The sequence below is a fragment of the Enoplosus armatus genome, chromosome 3, assembly GCF_043641665.1.
Source record: "Enoplosus armatus isolate fEnoArm2 chromosome 3, fEnoArm2.hap1, whole genome shotgun sequence".
Taxonomy (NCBI): Eukaryota; Metazoa; Chordata; class Actinopteri; order Centrarchiformes; family Enoplosidae; genus Enoplosus; species Enoplosus armatus.
Genome location: NC_092182.1, coordinates 15,859,941 through 15,884,137, shown reverse-complemented (window position 1 = coordinate 15,884,137; position 24,197 = coordinate 15,859,941). Strand labels below are relative to the sequence as shown.

Here is a 24,197-nt window from a genome sequence, read left to right as displayed (position 1 = left end):
AAAAAAAAAACATGTTTTCTAGATAGGTACAAAGAATTACTTTTTACAACCTACAATAAATATTGTGTATTTTTTCCCCAACAGTTACATAGAAACTGTTTGATGCTGTTGCTTTTGGTTGCAGTATCTGTCTTGTCTGTTATGGATTTGATTTTTCTAACTGGAGTCATTCCCCTAAATGGAGGGTTGCAGTGTTTAGGAGGTGGTGTGAAAAGGTGGACTGGGGGTGTTTGAGTATGATGAAGCTCCTCATGTCTCAGCTGGAGTTGTTTGCTCGTCATGATGCCGACGGTTGCGAGGCTTCTTCTGTTCTTTCAGCTCCTTCAGGCTTTTGGCCTTGTTGTCCCCAACACTGCCTTCCCCGAGCTGCCAGTAATCCTGGCAGTACTGGTTGATCAGGCCCATCTCTGGCTGGCTCAGGATGGTCAGCAGGTCCTTATACTGACCGGCGCTCGGAGTCCAGGCACTGGACTGCAGCGGAGGGAGGGCCGGGCTGCCTGTTTCCACCAACACGTTGTTGACTGTGCGACTGGACAGGACCACGAGCTGCAGCTTGACAAGCGTGTGTTTGAAGTTTTTCTCTGTGGATGTGCACTGGTAGATGCCGCTGTCAGACGACTGCAGCGAGCGGATCAGAAGACCTTGTTCTGTTTTCAGGAGGCGGCCCTCTGAGCGAATCTGAAAGGAAAGACAGTGAAGATTTTTACACATTTTAAGATGTTCAGTGTGAAGTTTAAACACTTCATTCATTCATTAGTCTTCTCCTGGCTCATATAGATTCACACACCAGGCCTGTACCATGGAAACGATTATAAGGACAGCTTCAAGTGTCTGTGGAAACATAACTGTAAATGCTTTACAGGGAAAGCTTTGCTCACCTCTTTCCTCCTGTCGCTGTTTTCCTTCTGCAGGTGCCACTTGAGAGACACATGAGGAGACCTGGCCTGGCACTCCAGGAACGTAGTGCTGCCCTCCACCCCATACTGAACTGTCTCCAGAGTATTCTTATTGGCTATAAAACATTATGTAGAATACATTTGATGCAAGAAAATCTATAAAATATATCAACTAGACTACTACAAGATAAATAAACAGAGCACACTCATAGAGGAAAAAAAGAAATACATTTGAATAACCAGACAATAAATAATAAAAACATAATTTTGTACTGTATGGGCTACTGTATTAATACAAAGTTAGCCTGATACTCACTGTTGGAGTTATAACCTCGGCATTGACGGATTGGGTTTCCATACTTAACATCCTGCCGACGGCTCCGTCTAGAGGGGTCAGATCAACAGACGAAAATAAAAAGCTTAACTTCAACATATTTAAAAAATATTACGTGTTAAAGTAAGAAAGAAAATGTTCTAAACACACACAAACAAGTGCTGTGCCCACGCATGCCCTATACTATCTTAATCCTCACCTCTTCTGTGAGGTGGAGTATCTGGAGCAGGATTTGCCGTCCCAGGCGCAGTACGGGTCTCTGGCCAGACAGCAGTCAGCGCAGGCCTCCCCGTACACATCGCAGCGATGGAGAGCCAGGTGGGTCACCCCCAACACTGATCCTACGTACAGTTGTTGCTATTTAAAAAACAAAACAGAGGTCAGAAAATAAAATTATCAAATATAAACATTTTATTTCACAGGTCTGTCATTTCCTCGAAAGATTAAAGGAAGGAACTATGTAATTAAGTACTGTTTCACAGAAAATAGAGACTGTCTGAAACAATTATTAGTTACTTTTGTTGAGTTTATAAGCAGTTTAATCCTGAGGAATTCCCTCGAAAGAACAGCTTTAAGAAGAACAACTTAAAAAATATTCAGAAACCATTACTTTATTGTATTATTGGAGACATTGTTCTTCAGGATACATGTACAGTATGCTTTCCTGTAGATAAATTCCACATTTTTGACTTGACTCAATGTTCTGCTAGAAAATAATGCAATGATTAACTAAGCTACCATATGAAAACAGTTCATTTTTCACATAATAAGCACCGAAAACACAGTCCTTTCCAAGAACCTTCCTATGAGTTCCCAGTTATCAATTCATTTTTCAAGAAATTGTAGGAAACTATTACAACTGTTGTAAAAAGTGTTATCACCTTTTATTTTAAATTATGAACATTTCACCAATATTATAATTTTCTTATTTGAATTAATGACTTTACACATATGTTTTCTCATAAGTCTGATTTCCGTGCTACAATCTATTTATTTATTCATTAATTTGGTCTAAGCCACTTCAAAGGAACGTACCCGTTTTGATGAAATCTTCATGGTGGTAATCGCCGTGGGAACCTGCAGTTGATACAGTTAACAACAACTTTAAAATCAGCAGACAATGAATATTCAGTGTGTTATTTTTTGTCTCAGATGACAAACACAATATACATAAATGTAGAATAAGGTCAGACCTTGAAGACCTCCACTTCCTCCAAGACCAGCTCCTCTGTCTGCAAGTCGTCTCTAGGCAGGACAATCACTTTCTGGACTGACCCCCGATCTGTAAAACACAAGAGACGCAAGTTTAACTCCAGGCCTGTTGATGCTTTGAGCCATGGACCTCTGACCTTAGTTTCCTCCTCAGGTTCCACTCAAATATCTGGTTTTAACAGGAAACTGAATTCCCAAAATGTCTATGATCTACGATTAAGAGGCAAAGAAGATCCTCTACTTGTGTGTGAACCTGCCAGACAGAGTCAAGGCTAGCTGACAAACTGCACACTCATATGACTATTAGATTACAGGACACTCATCACATAACGTCAGTTAAGGCCTGAGAGCACTGACCTGTGCCCAGGAAGAGCACCTCGTAGCTCCCGTCAGCAGCTGCCACTTGGTCCACTGCAATTGTGGTGAACTCATAGTCCACGTTGGTTCTGACCACCAGGGGGCGCTTGTGCACTGGGTATACGGCGTTGTACATGGTGGGGTGGTTTCTCATGAAGTTGATAACCTCATCTGGGTAATCCTTTGTGGATTTCATGTTGGGGGTGAACGTGCCTCCAGGACACTATGGACAAAAAAAAAAAAAAGAAGAGATTTAACTGTCAAACCTGCAATTTACCAAACTCCTGCTGCAGTAAAAACATGTTCTTATAAAAAGGATGACAGAGAATTTTGGTTTGTAATGTGACGAGGGGTGTGTTCATGATTTTTTTATTTTTTTTTATTGTTTATAACTCACAGTGCCAGGTCGTGGGTACGGGATCTTCCCAGTGTACGCCACCCACTGGTAGTTGGGCCCCTCCTTGTGGGCAAAAGGCCCATTGAAGACCATACGGATGTCGGCCATGGAGTAGACGCACACTGCCGAGCCTTTGAACACAGATCTGGAGGGAGGAGGGCAGGAGAAAAACGGGTGAACACACGGAGACAGCAGCTAGAGGATACAGATTAACTCACTCCCTGGGATAATTACTACGGGTGTACTCTGCGGCTGGTAGGATCTACTTCCTTCCCACGTACTCAGTTGGCCTCTTACAGGAACGCAGTGAAGCATCATGACGCACAAACACACTCTGAAACCGACTCAACTAGAGTCAAGCTGTCTGACACACTGACACACAAACACCCACGTACTGCAGAGAATCGCCAGCGCTCAGGCTCTCGCTGCTGTGTGGTGGGTGTACTATGTTTGTAGCTCCTGTCATGGGCCTCTATCATTAGCACCGCATGTGTTTCTATCAGCTGGGTTTAAACGTGCCTAAGGAGAGGATGGGAACAATGACAGTATTTGTTTCTCAAATACATTAATCAAGACGTGTTTATTATGACTCGGTGCGCACCTCTCCCTGCTTGTGTGCACTCAGAGTCTCAATTTACATGTCTGGTTGGTTCCCTTGAATTTTAATGCTGTGTGTTGAATGGCAGCTCGCTATCAAACCTGACCTATGAGGAACTATAGGCTCAGTCTGTCTCTCATCAGAGGAGCGCGACTCCCTCTGGGCTCTAGATTCACAGCCTTTTGTTTTGTCTTTGTAGCCTGAATCTGACGGGCCATACGCGACACAGCATTTCAATATCAGAGGGAGCTGACACCTTCAGGCTGAGCGAAAACGAACAAAAAAACCTGCGGGAGGAAACCGAAATACACCTTCCCTCCAAACTGCATGAAAGTTAGAGAGTTTGAGAAGGCTGTCAGTCACTCACCCTGAAACTGAGAAGACTCCATAGATGACAGGATTCTTGGTGTCTTGAGTTGGCTGGATGTACACGTCCCCTAATAGACAAAGAGAATGTATAGTAATTTGTTAGTCATAAACCATGGAGGAAGCACTCAGATCCTTAAGTAAAAGCACATTAACAACAATTAACTCCATTACCAGTAAAAGCCCTGCATTCAAAATGTGTATTATTATCAACAAAATGTACTTCCAGTGTCAGAAGTAAAAGAACTCATTCTGCAGAAAAATGGCTGCTGTGACTCATATATCATTATATACTGACAATGTTATATTGTTGCAGCTAGTTGATTTATTGCCACTTCATGTAGCGTTAGGTAGTTTAGTCCAGTGGTTCCCAACCTGGGGGTCGAGCCGCCTCTAAAAAGGGTCACAAGATGAATCTGAAGGGTCGTGAGATGATTAATGGGCAGCAAAGAAGGAAAAACTAAGTTCTGCGCCACAAATGTGTTCATATTTTAGACTTTTTCCTTATCTTTGCGGTTTTTGTGAAATATTGAACAATTTGACCTCATTGGGCCTCATAGAATTATTCAAATGAAACCATCTGTGAAGTTTAGAGGGTGGGATCACCTCTCATAGAAACATGTGACGGAGGAGCCCCAACTAGATACAGCTTTTTGGTAAGGCGTCCCAAGCCTTCCCATATGTAAAATCTTAATCTGCAAAGTAACTTGTAACTACAGCTGTCAAATAAATGTAGTGGAGTAATAAGTAGCAGAAAATCTCAAATATGTACAAGTACCTCAAAATTGTATTTAAGTAATTGAGTGAATATTTTTAGTTACATTACGCCCCTGATGAAAAACACAGCCTTTCTACAGAAGCTGTCATGATGGACGGCCATACAAAGAAAACACGGTATATTAAGTAAATATTAGTGTCTGTCTATCAAATCATCCAAGGCTTTATTCATTCCCAGTCATTTCCATATAGTAATAATATGGAGACCTTTTGCTTCCTGGGAGGGGGAGTTACAGGAGAGTTCCTCATGAATTGTGGTTACGAGAGCCTCAATGAGATCCCGAATGTAACCTCTTCCAATGCTGAAACTACAGTTCCTGAGTCTCAGCAGGGAATACAAGTGAAATAGAGATCTCTGGTGAAACATGACTTTAATAGGAGCCATATGCATCCAATGACTGTGGGATTCAGGCAGTTGTGAACCCTGTATATGCTCTGATGGCTTAATGAGAGAAAAGTGCAAGGAAAAACAATAAGGAAGAAAACTGAAATAAATTTAAAGTAGACAGGTTGAGTAGAATAACACTTCACCCGCTGTTGAACACATAGGTCCACTTAATGCTGTGCATCAATGGGAAACCAGTGAAAAGGGCACAGATCACTTGTTTTAAATGGCCTTCAAAAAACAAGGACAACAATTACCTATAGTTAAGTCTTTAGAAAACACCAATTACAATAAAGAGGCATGAAATCCTATCCTCTCTTTTATAATCTGAGATCTTTTTTCATGGTTATCTGTGAAGCCAGAAGCAAGCACATTAATCTGGCACACCACAGTAAGAATAAAGAGCCGCCCGCTCAGATTTATCGCTCAAATATCATCAGGGTGAACGTGACAAGCAGCATGCAAAAGAACAAAATGTTAAGCCACAATTATGTATGTGGAATTGAGGGTGAAATGTAATAACACATGATTTAATCCTTGTGCTCCTGGCGTTATCTAGTATGCACAAAATAAACGCGAGGAAGTTCAAACTAAACACGGCCTGTATGAAAACATCTTTTCTGACTGTGCAAAAGTTGCAGAATCAACAAACTTTCCTTTGATCATGAGTTTGAAATAATTTCAGAAAATCTCCTTATGTGCCAAGGTATGAAAATGACAGGTAATGGCTGCACGCTAAAGCAAAAATTTACTTTTGGCAAACAAAGTAGAAATTCATAACCCATCTGACGCCAGTGTGACAGGCCTCCTGGCTACAGAGCGAGAAAAGAAATAAAATCAGCAGAGATCTGTTGCGTCATTGCAACTGTTTCTGATGTGTCGGATCAGACAGTCTTTGAGGCGCTCTCAGCATCACGTTAGCAGAGAAACATCTCTGATTGCTGTAAGCACAGAAGGCACACAAAGAGGGGGGATAAATAAGGAGACAAAAACAAGAGACACAAGAGAAAGTGAGTCATGCACTCAGTGAATAATAGTCACTGGATGGAAGACGGATTGTCAAATGACTACAGATAGTATATCATTAGCTCCTTGATACCTACTCTAAAGGATGTGCACCTAAAACATGTTGTTGAAATGTCCACTTAGAATAATTACAGAAAGAGTTTCAAAAAGAAACAAAAAGCAACAATAAAAAAGGACCCATGTCTTCATATGCAGTAAAGAGGTTTTGGGATTTGTGGACTACAGTGACATAAAAAATAACTCAATGAAAAACATTGTTTCACTCCATAATTACATTTCAGAAAAGGCAATAAAACTTTATCGCCCACACATTCATTCTCATTTTTGTCTGGCAGACATTTTCATCTCTCTTGCGTCTGTGTGTCTTTATATTCCTCCTCTCTCGCGGCACAAAGCTGAATGCTTTCTCTTCTGTTGGCCTCTGCCTCACCATCTGAATCTACTCCACTCTGTCCCCCGAGTCCTCATACAACCACTCTGATGCCTCTGCTGGGCTCCTTCAGGACCAGCAGGACTGGAGACAGAACACATTTCTACCAGACGGTCTGTGGTTGTGGGAACGACGACCACAGAGCTGTGGGATGTTACTCTGCACCTCAGGACTCACAATGACCTCACCACGAGTGCTCATCTGCACAGAGACTACAACTGACCTGCTGTGCCGTGGATAGATGACTAAAAGTACAGTAAGAGCGCTCCTCTGTCACTGACAGAGTGCTCTTAATGCATAACATACATTTGCAACTTGCAAAGCCTCATCACAGCGGGAATAAGAGATGTTACTAAACATTCAGCTGATAGATGTGCTTGATGCACAGTTGCTGGGTGAATTATTTAATTCTGTCACAATAAATAGGCAAAATCTGAATGAAAACAATTATGACAGAGATAAACATATGTGCATGTTTCTGGCCATCAACTGTAGTCTATGCGGTGTGTTCAAGTGCAACTTGAGACACAAAACCATTATGGTATTTTTTTGTTTCATTTGGACAGCATTTAGTGAAACAACATTTTGTAAAAGAATTATTTTTCGTGAGACAAAATTCTCAAAGTGCATTACATTGCAGTTATTTCAAATTCATTTTTTCGTTATGTGGCATTAAATGTGTTCTGTGGCACTAAAAGCAACTGCTGCCCTCTAAAGGTGTCAAACACGGTACTCCACAGAGGGTAATCTTTATTTTGTGAATTGATTTTATGCTATTTCTTGAAAAAGCTGCCTCATAGAAGACTTGAAACTTGATTGATTGAGCGTCATTCATTTTAATTTAACTTGAGTCCATCTTGTCAGCAGGAAAAGTGAGATGTCTCAGGGTAAATTTTAGCTTGCAGTTGAAATCACAATGAATTGTAAAGTCTTTCTACCATCCAATTTTGTGTGAAATAACAGTTTTAATCCCAGTGAGAGCTCATCTTTCTACTAAAATTTGGCAAAAAACAGTGGAAAGTAGTGAAAGATTTGCTGCTCATACCACCAGTCACTATAATTTCAAGGATACTACAAATCCCTCCTTAATCCTGTCAGTCATGTGAATGACGGACAGGCTGGGATGATCCGCAGGGGGGTCGGACTGATCCCAGCTGCTCATTACTTTGATTACTCTGCATGCGTGTGTGTATTTGCTTTTCCATCTCTTGTTTTTTTTTTGGTTAAGTACAAATTCTCTGAAAAATATGTTGATGGTGCTCGAAAGCAGAACGATCACAGTCACGATCACAGTCACGATCACAGTCTTACAGTGAGGATGTTACCTTTCTGGATGTTACCTACAGGAGCCATGTTGATGTTCAAAGGAACAGACATGTCAAGCTTAACATGTAGGAGTCGGTGATACTTTAATCTAAAGCTGCAGGTTCTCTGGGATTCTTCCCAGCATTGCTGTACATAAGCAGACACATGCTGCTGTAAATGCTGCTTTGCTGGATGTGTGTGTCTCTAAAGTGCAGTGAGCTGTTGGCCCACACAAAAACCTGAGTAGATGTTAATGCTGAAGGCCTTACAAACTGTAGCATCATGGTGAAAGTATGCAAAGCAAATGGAGGGCAAAATGTGAACACTAAAAATGAGAAAGTTGTTGATACTGAATCTGTCAACAAGAAGTCCATCTGGAGACCCTTGTTTTGAATTGTAGTTACACAGTCCTGTAAGAATTCTCACTTTCCATCTGCCCATTTTTCCTGTCAGGTCACGGACGTGTTCATTTTGTTCCCTGAGTTGTGGAATATGATATGTAAAAACGCCACGTTCAAGTATTTCAGATATTTGGAGTTGAAGTTAACTTTTAGATCACACACACACAAACACACACACACACTGACTAGAGTGTAAATGATCTACAGGTGGTGAACAGGACACACCTGGTGTCGAGGTTGGGGTGTACAATGTCCCAGAGATGAAAGGAAGGACCGTAGATGAATCTTAAACAGGGAAATAATCATTCAAACTCACTTAGTTCATCAAAGTGCGTCTCAATGCCGTCAGCTCCGGGCACTGAGCAGATGAGTCGAGCTTTCAGAAACGTGCTCCACTTGTTCACCAGACAGCAGTGTCCACCGTCATCATTCTGTGGGGACAAGATACACAGTAGTCATCCAGGTCTACTGGAAGCGTCTGACCAACGTCTGATTAACAGCTGTTTGAAACAACTGTCCAAACTAATTGCGCCGGGTCTGTTGTTATTGGGCCCGTATGAATAAAGATCAGCTCTGGGTTTCAGCTTGGCCCATCTGCACAGGAGGTCAGCCAACTTCTGCTGCTGAGGTAAAGCTTTGGGAAAATGATTCATGGGCTGGAAATCAACACGTTTTTATGGAGTCCAAATGATTTGCAGAGCTGGAAGACAAACATTTGGTGTCTATCTTTATCTAATGTAACATCAAGTGGGCAATGGATTGGCATGAAATTTAGAAGATATTCCAATATACACCAAATTTTGTTCGTCGGCCCTAGATGATGTGTCATATTGACTTTGGTGATCCTCTAACGTCACCATGAGGCTGATATTTTAGCTTTTTGTTGAAATAACTCGACACTTTTTTTGGACACTTTTGGTCATTATTTGTCCATCTTCAGTGAAAAACACTCCAGGACACAGCACTTCATCGCTGAGCAAACAGAGCTCTGGCTTTGTATGGATGTCTATGCATGTATACAGATGTGGACTAAAGTAAACTCTCAAACTGTGGTTCAAACATTTCATCCAGTGGAACAAAAATAACAGAATGCTTTCCAAACTTAGCTGTCGAGGCAAACAGCAAAGATTTTGTTTTCTGACTGGTAATTGGCGTGTGTTGCTGTTTCGTGCTCAGCAATTACTGATGATCACAGAGAACTTCCTTTCTGGGCCTCTAAGAGACTAGGAAACAGGCAACAGACTATAACTAACCATTATGGAGACATATAAACCTTTCAGCGGTGATGATCAACATGAGGTTTTGCTGAATGGTGTGATAACTCACCAGGCAGATCCGCCCTATCCTGGACTGGGTCATGGGACTCTGACCCATCTCAGAGGCTTTCTCGCGGAAGAAGAAATAGAGCTTGTCATCATTCTTCTCGGCGCTGTCTGGGATGAGGTGTGCGTGGATGAATGTGGGATCTGTAGAAGAAGAAAGAAGAGACAGAGAGAGCATTAGCAGATTTTCGGTTCATGCTTGTATTCTTTGATGTGAATATAATATCAGAAGTGTCAAACAATTAGTAGTCAAAGTTGTGTGTATCAACCTCAAACTTTGTTGTATTTATTTTTATCCTTTAAAGGTTAAGTTCAAATTTTTTTAAGTCAGTCTTAAAACAACACTCACATGTACACTGAAACTGGTAGCTGTAATCGCTCCTCCTGTCCAGACTGGCCGTTAAGAAGGTCTAAAAAGGATGTAAATTTGCAAGATACCTGCCTAATCTGTTTAACTCTTTTGCTAAACGTTGATATGTATTTTTGCACAGAACTAGGTCTGTGAATTTTGTGATAATAGCACACAAAAACTGTTTCAGTGTACATATGGGCATCCGACTATTGTTTTGTTGTTGTTATTGTTTGTAAGACCGAAGTCTGCGAGGGCTCAAAGGGTGAAGATTTGGATTCAGCCGGAGACATCATTTGAACTCTAACAGAGAAACTGGATGAGGCCGAGGTCTATTGAGAATGATTACTGCTGTTAATAATAGTAGCCCGAAGCCCAGAACAGCACTTTAACTGTCCTAAACCCACCCCCTTTATTTCTACCTAGAGACAATGCTCAATATGGCATCACAGTGCGCTCCCACTGGCTGACTTACTGGGTCACCGCTGGACACACAACACAGAGTGCCCCTCCCCATTGTGACCGACCAGAGTCCCAAATGAGGACAAACCAAAAACCAGGAGGGGGGGGGGGGGGGGGGGGGGTGTAACCAGGAACAGTGTCATGGGGGGAGGGGAAACATCCGAGGGAATCCACATGGCTGATTAGCAGGACTCAGGTGTCCCGATTCAGTGTACCACTACCAGGGGGACTGTTGTCAGGGCAACAGGGTCAGAGGAAAATCTGGGAGCCAGCAACACTGAGGGGGGGGGGGGGCAACATCAACCGAAAGCACCCAACCAGCATTTATAATGCTGTGACAATCATGGTTCATTAGAGAGCGGCGGCTACTCTGAGTCATTATTGACATTCAGTCATTTCCCCCTACTACTACACCACTGACCCTGCGGTCAGGCTCTGCTGGCATGCAGTCAACAATTAGCGTAGCACATTTTATGTTACAAGTCAAATGATCATGTGGTCATGTGGAGCAGGCTGGAAAGATCAACAATCTAATTCCTAGACGACACGACTCGAGGAATGGGCGATGTGCAGGGAATTAACATCACAGCCATGTACTGCAGGAGCTGAGGAATAAATTAAAAACGGTCTGGAAAGAGATGAGTGAAAGAAAGAAATAATGCTGGCTGCAGTACAAGCCGTGAGTTGAGACATTACCGTTTAACCATCTGGAGTTGTACTGATCAGTCCTCATGGCTGTCTGCTTCCCCAGCGTACGGAAGATAGCAGAGTCTGTTCCCATGAAATCAATGTAGACTCCTGCGTACAGCTCTCCATCTGTCAGTCACAGAGAAAGAAGGAAGGGTGTTGCGGAGGTGAAGTCATGACGGATGAAAATGTCTTAGGTTGAAGTAGAGAACATGTTGTCTACCACGTCTGATTGAAACTTCAATAAAAAGTTGCATCATCTGTACAGCAGCTGTGGCTATTGACAGTTACGTTTTTTTACTTTTGTTATTATTACTGATTGTAATTTCTTTGTGATCTTCTAAAAAACACAGCACAGTGCCAAAATACATCATACTTCTCATAAATCTCATCAAAATCTCCTCAAACCCAGTCCAGTGGTGTCAGAAATGTCACCTTTGGGTTAAGAATGTTGACCTCACAATTGCATTGCAATCATACTTATATCACGCTCATCAGTGCAGTTTCAAAGGACAGCTGGATTTACACAATTTCACATCAGCTGGATTCATGGTGTCGAGGTTCGGGGTCGAAATTGAAATTGAAATTTAGAGTCTCTCCTGGCAATCTACTGTAGTGATATTTTTAGGAGGTAAGTGAGAGGCGGTATGAAAAATGTAAACAATAACGCCTAAACCACGGGAATTCCAGTTTCCTCTGTTGTCCTCAGTGCAGCATGTCTCTGGCCTGCGAGTAATGGAGGACAACCTGTAACTGATTTACTTGGTGTTACAGCTCTCTCTCTCTCTCTCTCTCTCTCTCTCTCTCTCTCTCTCTCTCTCTCTCTCTCTCTCTCTCTCTCTCTCTCTCTCTCTCTCTCTCTCTCTCTCTCTCTCTCTCTCTCTCTCTCTCTCTCTCTCTCTCCTCTCTCTCTCTCTCTCTCTCTCTCTCTTCTCTCTCTCTCTCTCTCTCTCTCTCTCTCTCTCTCTCTCTCTCTCTCATGCATGCAGGGCAGGAGGTCACTGATCAACAGCCGTGTCTGACCACCTGTAAGCTGCTGACAACAAAAGACCACCCACTGACACGAGAGCACACACATCAGTCTGACAGATAGAAGTGATCATGTTGATAAAACTGTAACTGTACTAGAGCTCCAAATGATTAGCACAGAATTATCTGGTTGCAGCGTCCCAAATGTGAGGATTTGCTGATTTTCTCTGTCTCATATGATTGTAGAGTGACTGTCTTTGGGTTTTGGACTGTTGGTCGGACAAAACAAGTAATTTTGACATCGCCGTGGGCTCAGAAAAATGTTACTGAGCATTATTTCACAATTTATTTTCATTTAATAGACAAAACAACTAAATGATTAATTGAGAAAATAATGGGCAGATTAATTGATAATCAAAATAATCAGTAGTAATCAGTAGCAGCCCCAGATTGTACATTAGTGCAATCTAGCGCACAATAAGAGCATGGAATATAAAATCATTACCCATAATCAGAGGAGCTTATTACTTTAGGGGCAGCTACTGTAACAACAGCCTAAAATTTTGTTAAAGTAAACACTATCAAAAACTGAAAGAAAGTAGCTAAATTCAATAATGCAGACATATTGCAGAACTTCTTTGTTTTCCACAGATAGCTATTCCAAGCTGCCTGTACACGTTGTATAAAAAAAGCAGGGACTTACTGATCAAAGAAGAGACGCTGTTAAGTTTGGGGTCATAAGGACATTTTCCTTTCCCAGAATCCACTTTACCAGGTTCAAGCCGGAAAATGTATTCCTATAACAGTAAATAATAAGGAAAAACATCATTAAAAATTATCTTTTCTCATTTGATAACAGATTCATTGTGTTTCAGGAATCATTTTTTTTTGTGTGTGGGAGGGTTATTCTCTGAATGCAGCATGTACAAGGCACTTAGAGTATACTTAGATGTTAAAAGCAGTAGCATCAAACTAATAATGTGATCAGTCTAGAGACACAGTAACAATGATGAGGTGTGAGCTGTGAAAAACAGACTCTCTCACAGCACTATTGGATCTGCTGAGGGGAACAAAAAGCACACAAAGCCAGTTATCTGTGAGATGGAGAGGTGGAGGAAAATGCTGAGAGCAATCCAAAACTCATCCACCGTGCTTCTGATGTTAGTGGCTCAAACAAGAATTCATTATTTCACAAGAGGACATCTTGAACATCTGTGTCAACACTGGCTATGTGTCTAAATGGAGTTTTGTCGGGTACTTCAAAGCTGGCTGGTGATGTCTGACAGGTAGGAAATATGTGAGGGAAAGCAGAATTATGTCAAAGCTGTGTTTGTAACCCGTTCATGGATATTTGTTTCACTAACAACATAAAGTATGGCTCAAATATATGTGTGTGGATGGGAACTCTACCATTTGGAAAAAACAATAAATCAACCTTTAAGGTGATAATAACCCCTATGTTCAACAAATCTGCATATTTAACTGACAGCTTTTTAATATTGTATTCTCAAAAAATCCCAAAACATTTACCTTTTTTCTATAACATGAACTTTTATGGATATTAAGCATTATTAACAAAAATATCTGCCGTAATTTATTAAGAGTTTAACACTCAGAAACACTCAGCTCACATCAACACATCAGCTTTGGTTGACTGTGCTGCTGATGTTGCTAAACTTTGATTGGATCACAGAAGTATGTGACATCACCTTTTGGCAACTAAGCTCCGCCCACCTCAAACCAGTGAGAAAAGCACAAAAACACAAATACAGAAATATTTCATCTGGAAAACAAAACAAAATCATTCTGACGTGGGGAGAAACTGTTGTGTTCATGTTGGAGCCCAGCGCTTAGTACGAATCTGATGGAGGAAATATGTTTTCAGGGCCTTTAAAGGCTCCACTGACATGAGAACAGTACATTAACAAAGCATTCCTTTATGTTGCTGTTGGAGGGAAGCATGTTTTGTGCAAAAAAAAAATTTGATAGTAGAAGTTTTTGGAGATTCAGCAGTTCAGGAAGCTGTTTTGTTGCTCCAAGATCTGTGAAAACCAGTTTCTGTGGGCACCAAACTTAAGAGCCTTTAAAAAAACTCCCTTCAGCCCACCTTCGCCTCCAAAGGCTCTGATGTACTGCTGTAGTCTGCTGCCCGACTTGTTCTCCCTCCAGATTGTGGTGCCTGTAGGTAGTGGGACCCCTAAAACAGAGACATGGCACAGTGGGCCATCTCATTACGACATTCGACAGCCCAGAACAAAGTGAGTTTAATCTGATGATGACCATGACATAAACAGAAGAGGAAAAAAGGAAAGTGCAAAAACGAAAGATCGGAAAAAACAAGTAGACTCGATGATGACAAACAATTCTAAAAAAAATGGAAAGAAACATGTCAAAGTGGAGGTCAAAGTAGAGTGAAGAGAGCCCGGTGGGTGACTTTCATCATTTAGTAACCATGTTGGATTAGACTCAGTGTCATGCAAACACAGCTGCAAAGTCCATGCATAAACCATGCAGTGCCAGGAAAGAAAACAGAAAAGGAAATGCAACAAAATGAGATAATAGAAAAAAAGGCATTACATCCAGCAGCATCAAATAAAGTGAAGGATAGAACAAATTAAAACAAATGTAGGAATATAGATAGTAAATAATTTCTGATTGTTCTTAGTCTTAATCTTCAACATATGTGACTGAATCACACTCCTAAACTAAACAGTCTAGTTTGGATTTTCAAGTTTTTCCCAAAATGTGAAGGTTTTTGATGTAGAACTCCGACAGGTTGACACAAACTCTGCAAAAATAGCTCTGAAACAGCATCAAACAAAAAAGCAGAAAGAGTGATGCAGGAAAAAGTTTGCGGTTGAGGGAAAAAGAGTCAACTGAGGACTAAAAACTAAAAATGTGTGAAGCGCTCCGCGTGCCAATGCTGAAGAATTTTGGAACAATTGGTTTCTGTTTACATCTACTCCTGCTGAAGAAAATCTTTACAGTGTGAAGTAACATAGCGTTTGGGCCTTTGGGGAGAAGCTGAATGACAAGACTGACCTTTACATTGAAATCTGAACCCTACATTTGAACAGTGAGACTAAACAGGCTGAGTGGTGAATGCAAGTGTGTGGACTGTAGCCGGACTATAGCAGCTGCTGCAGCTCTGCGTGGCCGTCGTGCTGGAGCGAGGGAGTGATGGAGCAAGGGACGGAGGGAGGGAGGGGTGAGCTACAAGGCTGATGATGGATGAGAGGCTCCATCAGTAATGATGGCCTTTCAGAGGCTCTTAGCCAGAGAGAAAGACAGGCCACAGACACTGCTGTGTATAAACAGGTGAGGGGTGGTGGGGGGTGGTCTACAAGGTATTAGCTATAGATATACTGTCAACGTGCTATTCCCAGCGGTAAGAGAAGATTGGTGCCTCAACAATCTCTAAGCGGCAGCAGTTAGGTACTTCACCAACAGCAATTTTGCAATAATAATAGAGATCTAGAGAGGACTGGCCACGAGCTTCTTTTTCTTTGAGTCTTCCAGACCGTGGAACAGCACAAATCGATGAAAAGTAAGAGGCAGGAAAATGATGAAATGAAGGAAGAGAAGCAGAGCCCGTGAAACTGAGGAGCAAGAGCAGAAGGAGATTCTCTGACCCGAGATTGATTGACAGGTACGGCTCTTAAAAGAAGTAGAGGGTAAGGGTCAAAATGTCTCCACGGCCCGCCCGGCTGTGTCTTTGGTTACCTGTGACCTGCGTCCTCGGTCCACGTAGGTGCAGATGGGGTTGTACGCGCCTGTTCCGCACACATACAGGTGGGTCCGGTTCCACGGCTCGATCAGACGGATGAAGTTTCCACATTCCCCCTGAGGGAGAGCAAAACAAAACCCAACAGGATTAGAGAAAAAAAAGAATTCTGAATCATGAAAATGCAACAGAAAAAAAATAGGTTATATAATACATAATGCCCCACTGATGGTTAATAACCCCTCTGCCTGGCTTAAATCACATCTATCATTTCCGCTGTTGGCCAGCTTGCGTTTGGCAGCTCTGTTCCCTGGCTCTGTGTGTCGGCCTGGCCCGGGCTTCGGATCAGACCACACTGTCAGAGGGAAAAATGTTTCCAAACACCATATAAGTGTGTGGCAGAAACCAAGAAAAGCAGTGCATCTGAGCTGTGACGTGTGCTTTGAGGATAAGACCAATTCAATGTTCTGTCAGACTTGACAACTGAAAAACATTTTGGTTAGACCAAACAAGACTGTTGAGTGAAAATTTGGTTTTTAGAAGAGAGAGATTTCTAAATCCAATTAGGGTTTTTTTTAAGGAGAAGACATAATTACATGCTTGTTGTTGGGAGCTTTTTAAAATGTGGTTTATTTAGAATTTAAATTTTTTAAGTGGTAAGAATTTAGACGAGGACAACACTTTTCTTTTTGGAGTGCAGACAAAGAGGTGCTGCTGGTGAAAACAGCTCTGTGCTTTCGAGGTCTGCAGCTTTCCAATCTCTATTTATTTCTGACCAGCTGTCCGCCCTCCCTGCTCTCAATCCACCCAAATCAAAACTCCAGCTACAGAAAAGCACAGGCCGACGATATCTGTTCATATTTGTCTGTCATGTTGGCTGCTAGTGACAGCTGGCAAAAAAGAAAGGATGTACCAAGCATAAAAAAAAAAGATTGTATGCAGGATTGGGGGGGGGGGGGGGGGCATTTTGGCAGATCTTAGCAACACGACAGATGCACAAGTCAGAGGTTTGAGAGGATGTGTTTTTGTGTGTGTGTGTATGTGTTAACGCATGTGGGCCTGCGTGTATTATTCAGCGCACAGTTGTGCTCCCCCACAGAGAGCACTGTGGGGATGATTGCCTTTGACCCCCTGCCTGAACCGACATCCCCTCTGAATTGCTTTTGAATTGTCATCATCTGTCATTCCCTAAAGAGTGGCCACGGTTGCCAAGATGTCTCCCGGTAGCCAATTTTATTTCTTATTTTAGTGATGAAATTTCAAATCCACCTCTGACACACACACACACACACAGAGGCTCATACATGCACACACGAACATACAGAGGCCAATACGATGTAGCTGGAGGCAGGAGAGAGGCGCGGGTCACCAAACACGCATAAATGAACATTCCAGTTGGATAAACAGCAGCCTGCGCTCTCTACCAGCAGGGGAGAGCAGGGTTATTAGCCAGAGCCTCATCACCGGCTCCTGCCAGCGCTCACCCCTTACATGGCTGAGATGAGTGTGTGTGTGTGTGTGTGTTTCGGGGGGGTCAGAATGTGTGAACTAAATCAAAAGAGAAGGATCTGGTTTTTATATGAATTTCAATGATGAGTTTCCTTGTGGTGGCTCCACTGGCGGCGGCCGTGTTTGAATGTCTGAATCGTATTAACACTTCAGACAGGCCTGCAGCTCCCAGCGGCTAATTCATTTCGTCTGCCTGTCTGGACAACACAGGGTAAAATAATTAGTCTGCAAAAAAGAAAATTAGATTATGTTAAAACAAATTAAACAGAAATATCTAGAATATGTATGAGATATGTGCGGCTAGTGCAGGGGAATATGTTTTCAGCTGAAGACGACTGAGTGTTGCACGTTCCAAGTTCCTGGAGCTTAATTGGTGGCAGCTGTACGCAATCAGCAATCAGGGATGCAGAGACAGTAAATAAGAGCTTCACAGTAAGTCACACACTGGAAGGAGTCCTTTAAAATGTCCTCCACTGACCCCAGTGCCATATTCAAATCCAAAGTGTTGCCAAAAAGACACACTGAAAACACACTCAGGACTTTTACGCGAAGGTTACCAGCAGAAGAAATGATGTATGAAATGATTTAAATGTGTAGCAGGTTTGAAAGGACGAAGGTTTACAGCTGTGCTTTTATCAGCTGGAACATTAGGGGTCTGTTACTCATACAGCACTTGAGGGTTGATGAATTGCTTGAAAGACTTGCATGAAAATCAGGAGGTCACCAGCATGGGACTTCAAATTAGGGCTGCAACTCATGATTGCTTTTATTATTGATTAATCTGTCCATTATCCTATCGACTAGTTGATTAATTGTTTACTCGCTAAAATGTTAGGAAGTCGTAAAAAAACATGGCGCACAATCTCCTAGAGCTCAGTGTGACGTATTTAGATTTTTGCTTTTATCTAACAGCCTAAAACCCCAAATATAATCAATTTACAATAATATAAAACAGAGAGAAGCAGCAAATCCTTATATTTAAGAAGCAGGAACCAGGAAATGTTCCGCACTTTGATGATTAAATCAGCATAATTCTTGGTATTCAATTTTCTGTGAAATTGACTTATTAATTAATAAGCTAATTGTTTCAGCAGTCGTTTTAATTTTATAACACGTTATTTGAATACTTACATTGGTGTCTTTCCCTGACAGGACACATTCAGTCTTCCTCTGGGGGGCAACAGGCCAGTGGATCTGACAGAGAGAGATCAACAAGCTGGTTAGACGTAAACTTGAGTGGAGGTCAATCAGGATTATTGTTTGCGTGGGACGTTTCTTACAATGAGCGGCTCCTTGTTGATGTCGTGCAGATCCAAAGAGAGGATGTAATCTTTGCTGCCCACATACATGCGGTCGTGGTCCTCGTCCATGCGAAGGATCCGATAGTCGGTCGAATTCAGCAAAAAGGAGAAGTGGTGAGCGGTGCCAGTGGACTTCAACTCTATAAAGAGGCAGAAAGAGTGGAGAAATAAATGGTTTTCTTCAAGCTGTGCCTAGAATATTGCAGTAGAAAAACAAACAATAAAGTTGGGAAACATGAACCACAGACATGGTCACAAGAGATGTGTGTAGGCTGCACAGAGATGCCCTTTAGTTTGCCAAGGTTCTTTCATTCGTACTGTACTAGAGGTGATATTCTCCATTTACTTTACAAATGTTAACCACACACACACGCACACGCACACACACACACACACACACACACACACAAAGACAGTATGCTAATGTTGATGTCTTGATAGTATGCTAATGATGCGCCAAATATGCCCTCAGACTCTCCTGAATTCATTTACAGAAGCTGTTTGTTCTTTTTTTCCTCTCCTCAGCACTACAATTACATCCTGCCATTATGGGGTTATGGACAGGCTGAATCTGGTCATGACAGGTTTGACAAAAGCAAGGAGGCACACAATAAATCTCACAAGAGTCAGAACTGAAGAGCAACAGACAAGCAATAGATCACTCTCTGCTGTACGGCGACAGAAAGGTGTCAAGAAAACTCTAAATGGCCGTTCATTTTGGCCTGTGCTGGGTTTTTATTACTGTTGGTATCCTAAGCTGCAGTCACATAACATGGCTTCCATTACAAAAAGCCAAATAGCAGATAATGTTCAGGACCTGGCAGTCTGACCCCGGCTTTCTTTCACCTTTTTCTAATTCTATCAAGCTGTGGTGGAGATGATGGCCTCCACCATAATCTCTTCTCGTGAATTCTCCATTTCAACTGCAGCAGAGAAGATGCCGACCACTCCCAGGCTTAGTCTCACATCATATCATACATATCATGCATAACACTGCCACATCCTTCCCTCCGTATCACTTTTAAAACTATTTTAAAATAAAACTTCTCTCAAATGGCTCACATACTGCTCAGGGCAGATCGCTGGTGTGTGAGTGTGAGTTTAAGTTACACTCTGGGTGTGAGGGGAGATAAGTGGAGATCTGGTGAACGGAAAGCAGCTTTTTCTCCCGGTCCTCCCATTACCTCCCAAGCTGTTAGAGAATCTGATAGGAGGTCTCTCTCTGTCTCTTGCTCTCTTTCAAAACGACGCTTGGGAAAGTGGAGCTTGAGAAAGTTGAGCCTGCACTTGTGCTGTTCTATTTGCAGAGAAAACTAGAGGACCTGTTCATGTTCCACTTCAACGGGACCAGACAAACGCCCCTACTGTTCTCCTCAGCCAAGTCTGAGACTCACTGATGATGACAAAGACTGCCTGAAACAGCTTTTCTTGACCAGGAGGAAGCAGAACGTCTTGTTACTTTACTGGAAATAAAAGGCGGCATGATGTTCTCCACCTGCACAGGACATCTTGAAATACTGACACGAATCCTCTGCCAGAAAGCCTCTCAGCTGCGGGTGTGTTGAGCTCCTTCAGGAAGTGTAAAATGCTGCCGTCACGGTGCAGTATCACCGCAAGCGGTGAGGTGGTTAAGGTAGTAAATAGGAATAGACATGGCTGTCACCCGTGTAATTCTCATAAGTTGCCTCCAAACACATATGCTTTAATACTCATTCCCACTCTCATGGACAGAGAATTATAGTAGGCCTGGGCGTTTATGGACTTTCAGTGGAATCATATGGTGGTGATATGACGGGGTATTCTTGTACAGATCTATTAAAATGAACGATTCAAAGCCAATGTAAAATTATATACTAAGAAAATTTGTTACTGAAGTGAGTTTCTTCTGTCCGCTACATGAGTTTCAATAGATACTTAAAGCTGTGATCCTTAAGATTTTAATGGAACTCAAAAATGTCACCTTCAACTTCTCAGCAAGGTAACCATCCAACTCCTTTTACTGTGCCCTGCTGTTGCATTAAAAACTACTTGCGCTGTGCAGAACATGAAATCAAACTGTAAAACATACACCAGTTGCTCTTCTATTGTGTTTCTGACAAAGTAGCTGCTCAAGAAGTGGTTAACACCAGTAACAAAACGGCGTTGCCAAACCAACCAAACAAAAGTTTTAAAATTATAAACTTTAATTGTTATTGTTTTCAACCATATCACCCAGCCCTACAGCAGAACACATGCATGAGCAACATGATGATGAATCTATCTATGCCTGTACAAAAACAGTACATCTCCATTCTTTCTCCAGAAACATCCCGTCTCGTTTTCCACCCTTGTCTGCTTGTCAGCCACACACTCAGCCAGCTAGCTGCTCAGGCAGGCCCAGCGGTCGACCGATACTGGAGCTTCAGGGACACCAGACGTCACCAGCTGACATCCCACATTTATCACCTCTGCGCTCAGATTCACACTCTGGGGCACCTGAATGGGAGCCTGCTGGTGGTGACTGGCTGTCACAAGTCCGACAGCGGTTAGGTCACAGAAAAGTTCAATGAGAGTGGAGAGACAGGCAGACGAGACAGGCAGACAGACAGATAACCTACTATGTTACAAATAAACCTTCATAAAAACACATTATCAGTTAACAGCAACTGACTTTGAGGGTCTGACAGACTCATCTTTCTCCCTCTCTTCTAGTCTCGGTCTTGGATTCAGGAACACTGGATCAATATCTCTTTTGGAGCAGACCTGATGAAAATGACCTCAACGATGCACATATGATGAAAAATTACAGCAGCAAGTGAGGTCCAAAGTCCTCTCTTGATCAAAACTGAATACTAACAAACACACAATACAAGATCATTTTCAATTTGAGAACCAGCAAAGACATTACTGATATAAACTATAAACAACATACTCAAATCAGGCTCTAAATTAAATGAAAATAAATTGTGTGAAATACTTTCAAAATAGAATAATTATTTTGTTTCTAAAATTTGCAAGCTTCAAATTATATCCAATTGTGGTTTGGGCAATTTTAAATCATTCAATAACTATAGTAATTCATATTAAAACACACTGTTCTTGCCCCATATTTTCTCTATTGAGAGACCGCTGACACATGATGGAAAAGATGTTTGGCTGTGGTTGATGAAAATTATATGAAAAGGAAGAAATCTTGGACGTCTGCATATTTCTGGTAGCTAATTGTACTGTACTGGTAATCTAAGAAGCAAGGCCTCTCAGAGGGTGATGCATGTATGCACATGCTTAGCCTCATCACAGCACACTTCACAGCCTTTTTGTATGCAGCCCCGTATTTAAACTATATAAAATGCATTGTAGGAGATCATAATGTATGAGACATAATGGGAGGAATCATGAGTTAACCACGACTGCTTGTCCTAACATCTACAGCAAATGGGACTCATTTGAAAGCACATTTAAAGCCTTCATAAAGACTGCATGTCCTTTCAGCTACAATACAATGACTCAATTACTGTTATACTGTACATTAACTCTATTCATCTTGCCATTTTAATCTGTGAAAATAAAGTGGCAATCTTGCACTCTGGAGAAATTCTACGTCTTTGCGAGACGAGACGTGCTAAAACACATTTTCTTTGAAATAATGCCTGTGGCGTGGTGAGATAAGGAGTGAGGTATGATAACAGTCCACCTCAAAGTGCTCATGCGCTCTATTGTCAGCACAAATTCATTTTCTCCGAAGCATTCCTGTGTGTCGCAGCTCAGCCGAAATTGCCCGCGCCCTCTGAAGCCAAGACAAATGTTACAAAACAAAACACGGCCTTGACATCGTGTTAAATGGTTGAATTTATAACCAGCTGGTAAATTCAGCAATGATAGGGCACAAGTGTCTGTCTATAAAGACCACGGGATCTGGTGTATATCACCGAGTTTCCCAGCAAGGTCTTTGTAATCACTACCAGACACACAGGCAGACAGAGCTAAATTGTCTTTTTCTTTTTAGTGCATGCATGTGGAATAGTCTTCAGTTTGTTGAAGATCTCTTTTTGTTGGATACAACCCAATCTGTTCCTACTACTGGCCTAGAATATGAATGACATCTGCTGGTAAATTGAGCCTGTAGTCTGTCCACCTGTTGATGTGATCCCTCTGCACTGTGGTCACCCTCTGCTCTGCTCTGTACTGCAGCCAAGGTATTCAGCCTTTCGGCAAAGCTTTGTACCTTGGTGTAGTTTTACTGGGTCATCCTCAAAGGGACATAAGGGACCTCTGTAAGGAGATGACGAAAGACGCAGCTCCCAGACACCGCTGCCACTTCTTTTCATGCCACTATCAGTCTTGCAGATCTCCCCCTCTTTCCCATCAGTGTATGTGTGTGTTACGGGTGAAAGAAAAAAAAAGGGGAGGTGGGGGGTCTGAGGAAGCAGGCAGCAGAAAATCCCACATACCTGCCCAGGCATCCCCGGCATGTTGTCTGAATTCCCCAATCTGCTCATGTTCACATTCTCATAAAGCAGAGGTGTGGCCCCACCTTGCTGCAGCTTGTCTGCAGCCATGCGTGCATGGATGTGTCCCTATGTGGATTTTCTTTTTCAAGTAATGGACACACACAGCTCATATATCAGGACAGTCCTCAACAGAATAAAGACAGCACGGGTTATTTGTTACAAAACTTGAAATTACCTCAACAACTGACCTCAGGATTGTGCAAGTAATGATTGTTGTTTGTCAGTAGCCAAAGCAGAGGTAACACGACGTTGAAAGAAGAAGGAGGTCAGGGTGAATGGTTGGGTCAATAAAGCGCATGACTTTGACATAGTTGACTGTGGTCTCATTTGATCTCCTACTAACAGTCAAACCTGGTTTCTTTTAACCATGAAACGATGTTTTCCAAACCTTAAAGAAACAGTTCAACATGTCGGCAAACAAGCGTATTAACTTTTTTTTGCCAAGCTAAGCTAAGATAATAGCTTCCAGACTCTAGCTTAATATTTAACGTACAGACATGAGAGTGAGAGTCTTCTCATCTAACTCTCGGCAAGAAAGGTGAATGAGCATATTTCCCAAAATGTCAAAGTATTACTTTAACTATAATCACAATCTTTCTCCAACCATATCCAAGAAATTGTAGTTGTTTAAACCCAATCAGACCGGTATGAGGTCTGATTGGGTTCAGTATGAGGACTTCAACACATCTGTGTGTTGTAAATGCATATAATCAAGGATGGAAAGTGTGTGTTCAGTGCAAATCCCAAGTGCATGCTGAATGTCTGCTGCCAGTGTATCATTGTAAGCGCACAGGACGGAGAGGTCATTGCAGATATGAGAGGGGCTGAACAGCAGTGGGAAGCCTTATCAGCCCAACCTGTCGCAGCTTTGTGTTTGCCTCCGTTCAGCACCTCATAATC

General features: G+C 42.1%; 1 protein-coding gene across 1 annotated transcript; it reads right to left on the bottom strand.

Annotated features, from left to right (window-relative positions):
* Positions 1–213: 213 nt before the first annotated feature.
* Positions 214–18,948, bottom strand: LOC139282900 (semaphorin-3F-like). Its single transcript, XM_070902804.1, has 17 exons — positions 18,787–18,948; positions 18,638–18,700; positions 15,997–16,116; positions 14,381–14,470; positions 12,977–13,070; positions 11,314–11,433; positions 9,811–9,950; positions 8,801–8,915; positions 4,162–4,231; positions 3,197–3,341; positions 2,800–3,022; positions 2,424–2,512; positions 2,266–2,307; positions 1,430–1,587; positions 1,213–1,280; positions 879–1,012; positions 214–678 (listed from the first exon to the last, which is right to left on the bottom strand). Exons 1-17 carry the CDS (start codon positions 18,874–18,876, stop codon positions 250–252), a joined length of 2,190 nt encoding a protein of 729 aa, XP_070758905.1. The 5' UTR covers positions 18,877–18,948; the 3' UTR covers positions 214–249.
* Between the last annotated feature and the right edge of the window lie 5,249 nt (positions 18,949–24,197).

Bases quoted from the DNA above. Each gene is read 5' to 3' on its own strand.
- LOC139282900 (XM_070902804.1), bottom strand. From the start codon at position 18,876: ATGGACGAGGACCACGACCGCATGTATGTGGGCAGCAAAGATTACATC. The intron at 1,588-2,265 runs GTACGTTCCTTT...TTTTTTAAATAG, and splicing joins TGAAGATTTCATCAAAACGG to CAACAACTGTACGTAGGATC. The intron at 679-878 runs GTGAGCAAAGCT...CTTTCCTTTCAG, and splicing joins ACAGCGACAGGAGGAAAGAG to ATTCGCTCAGAGGGCCGCCT.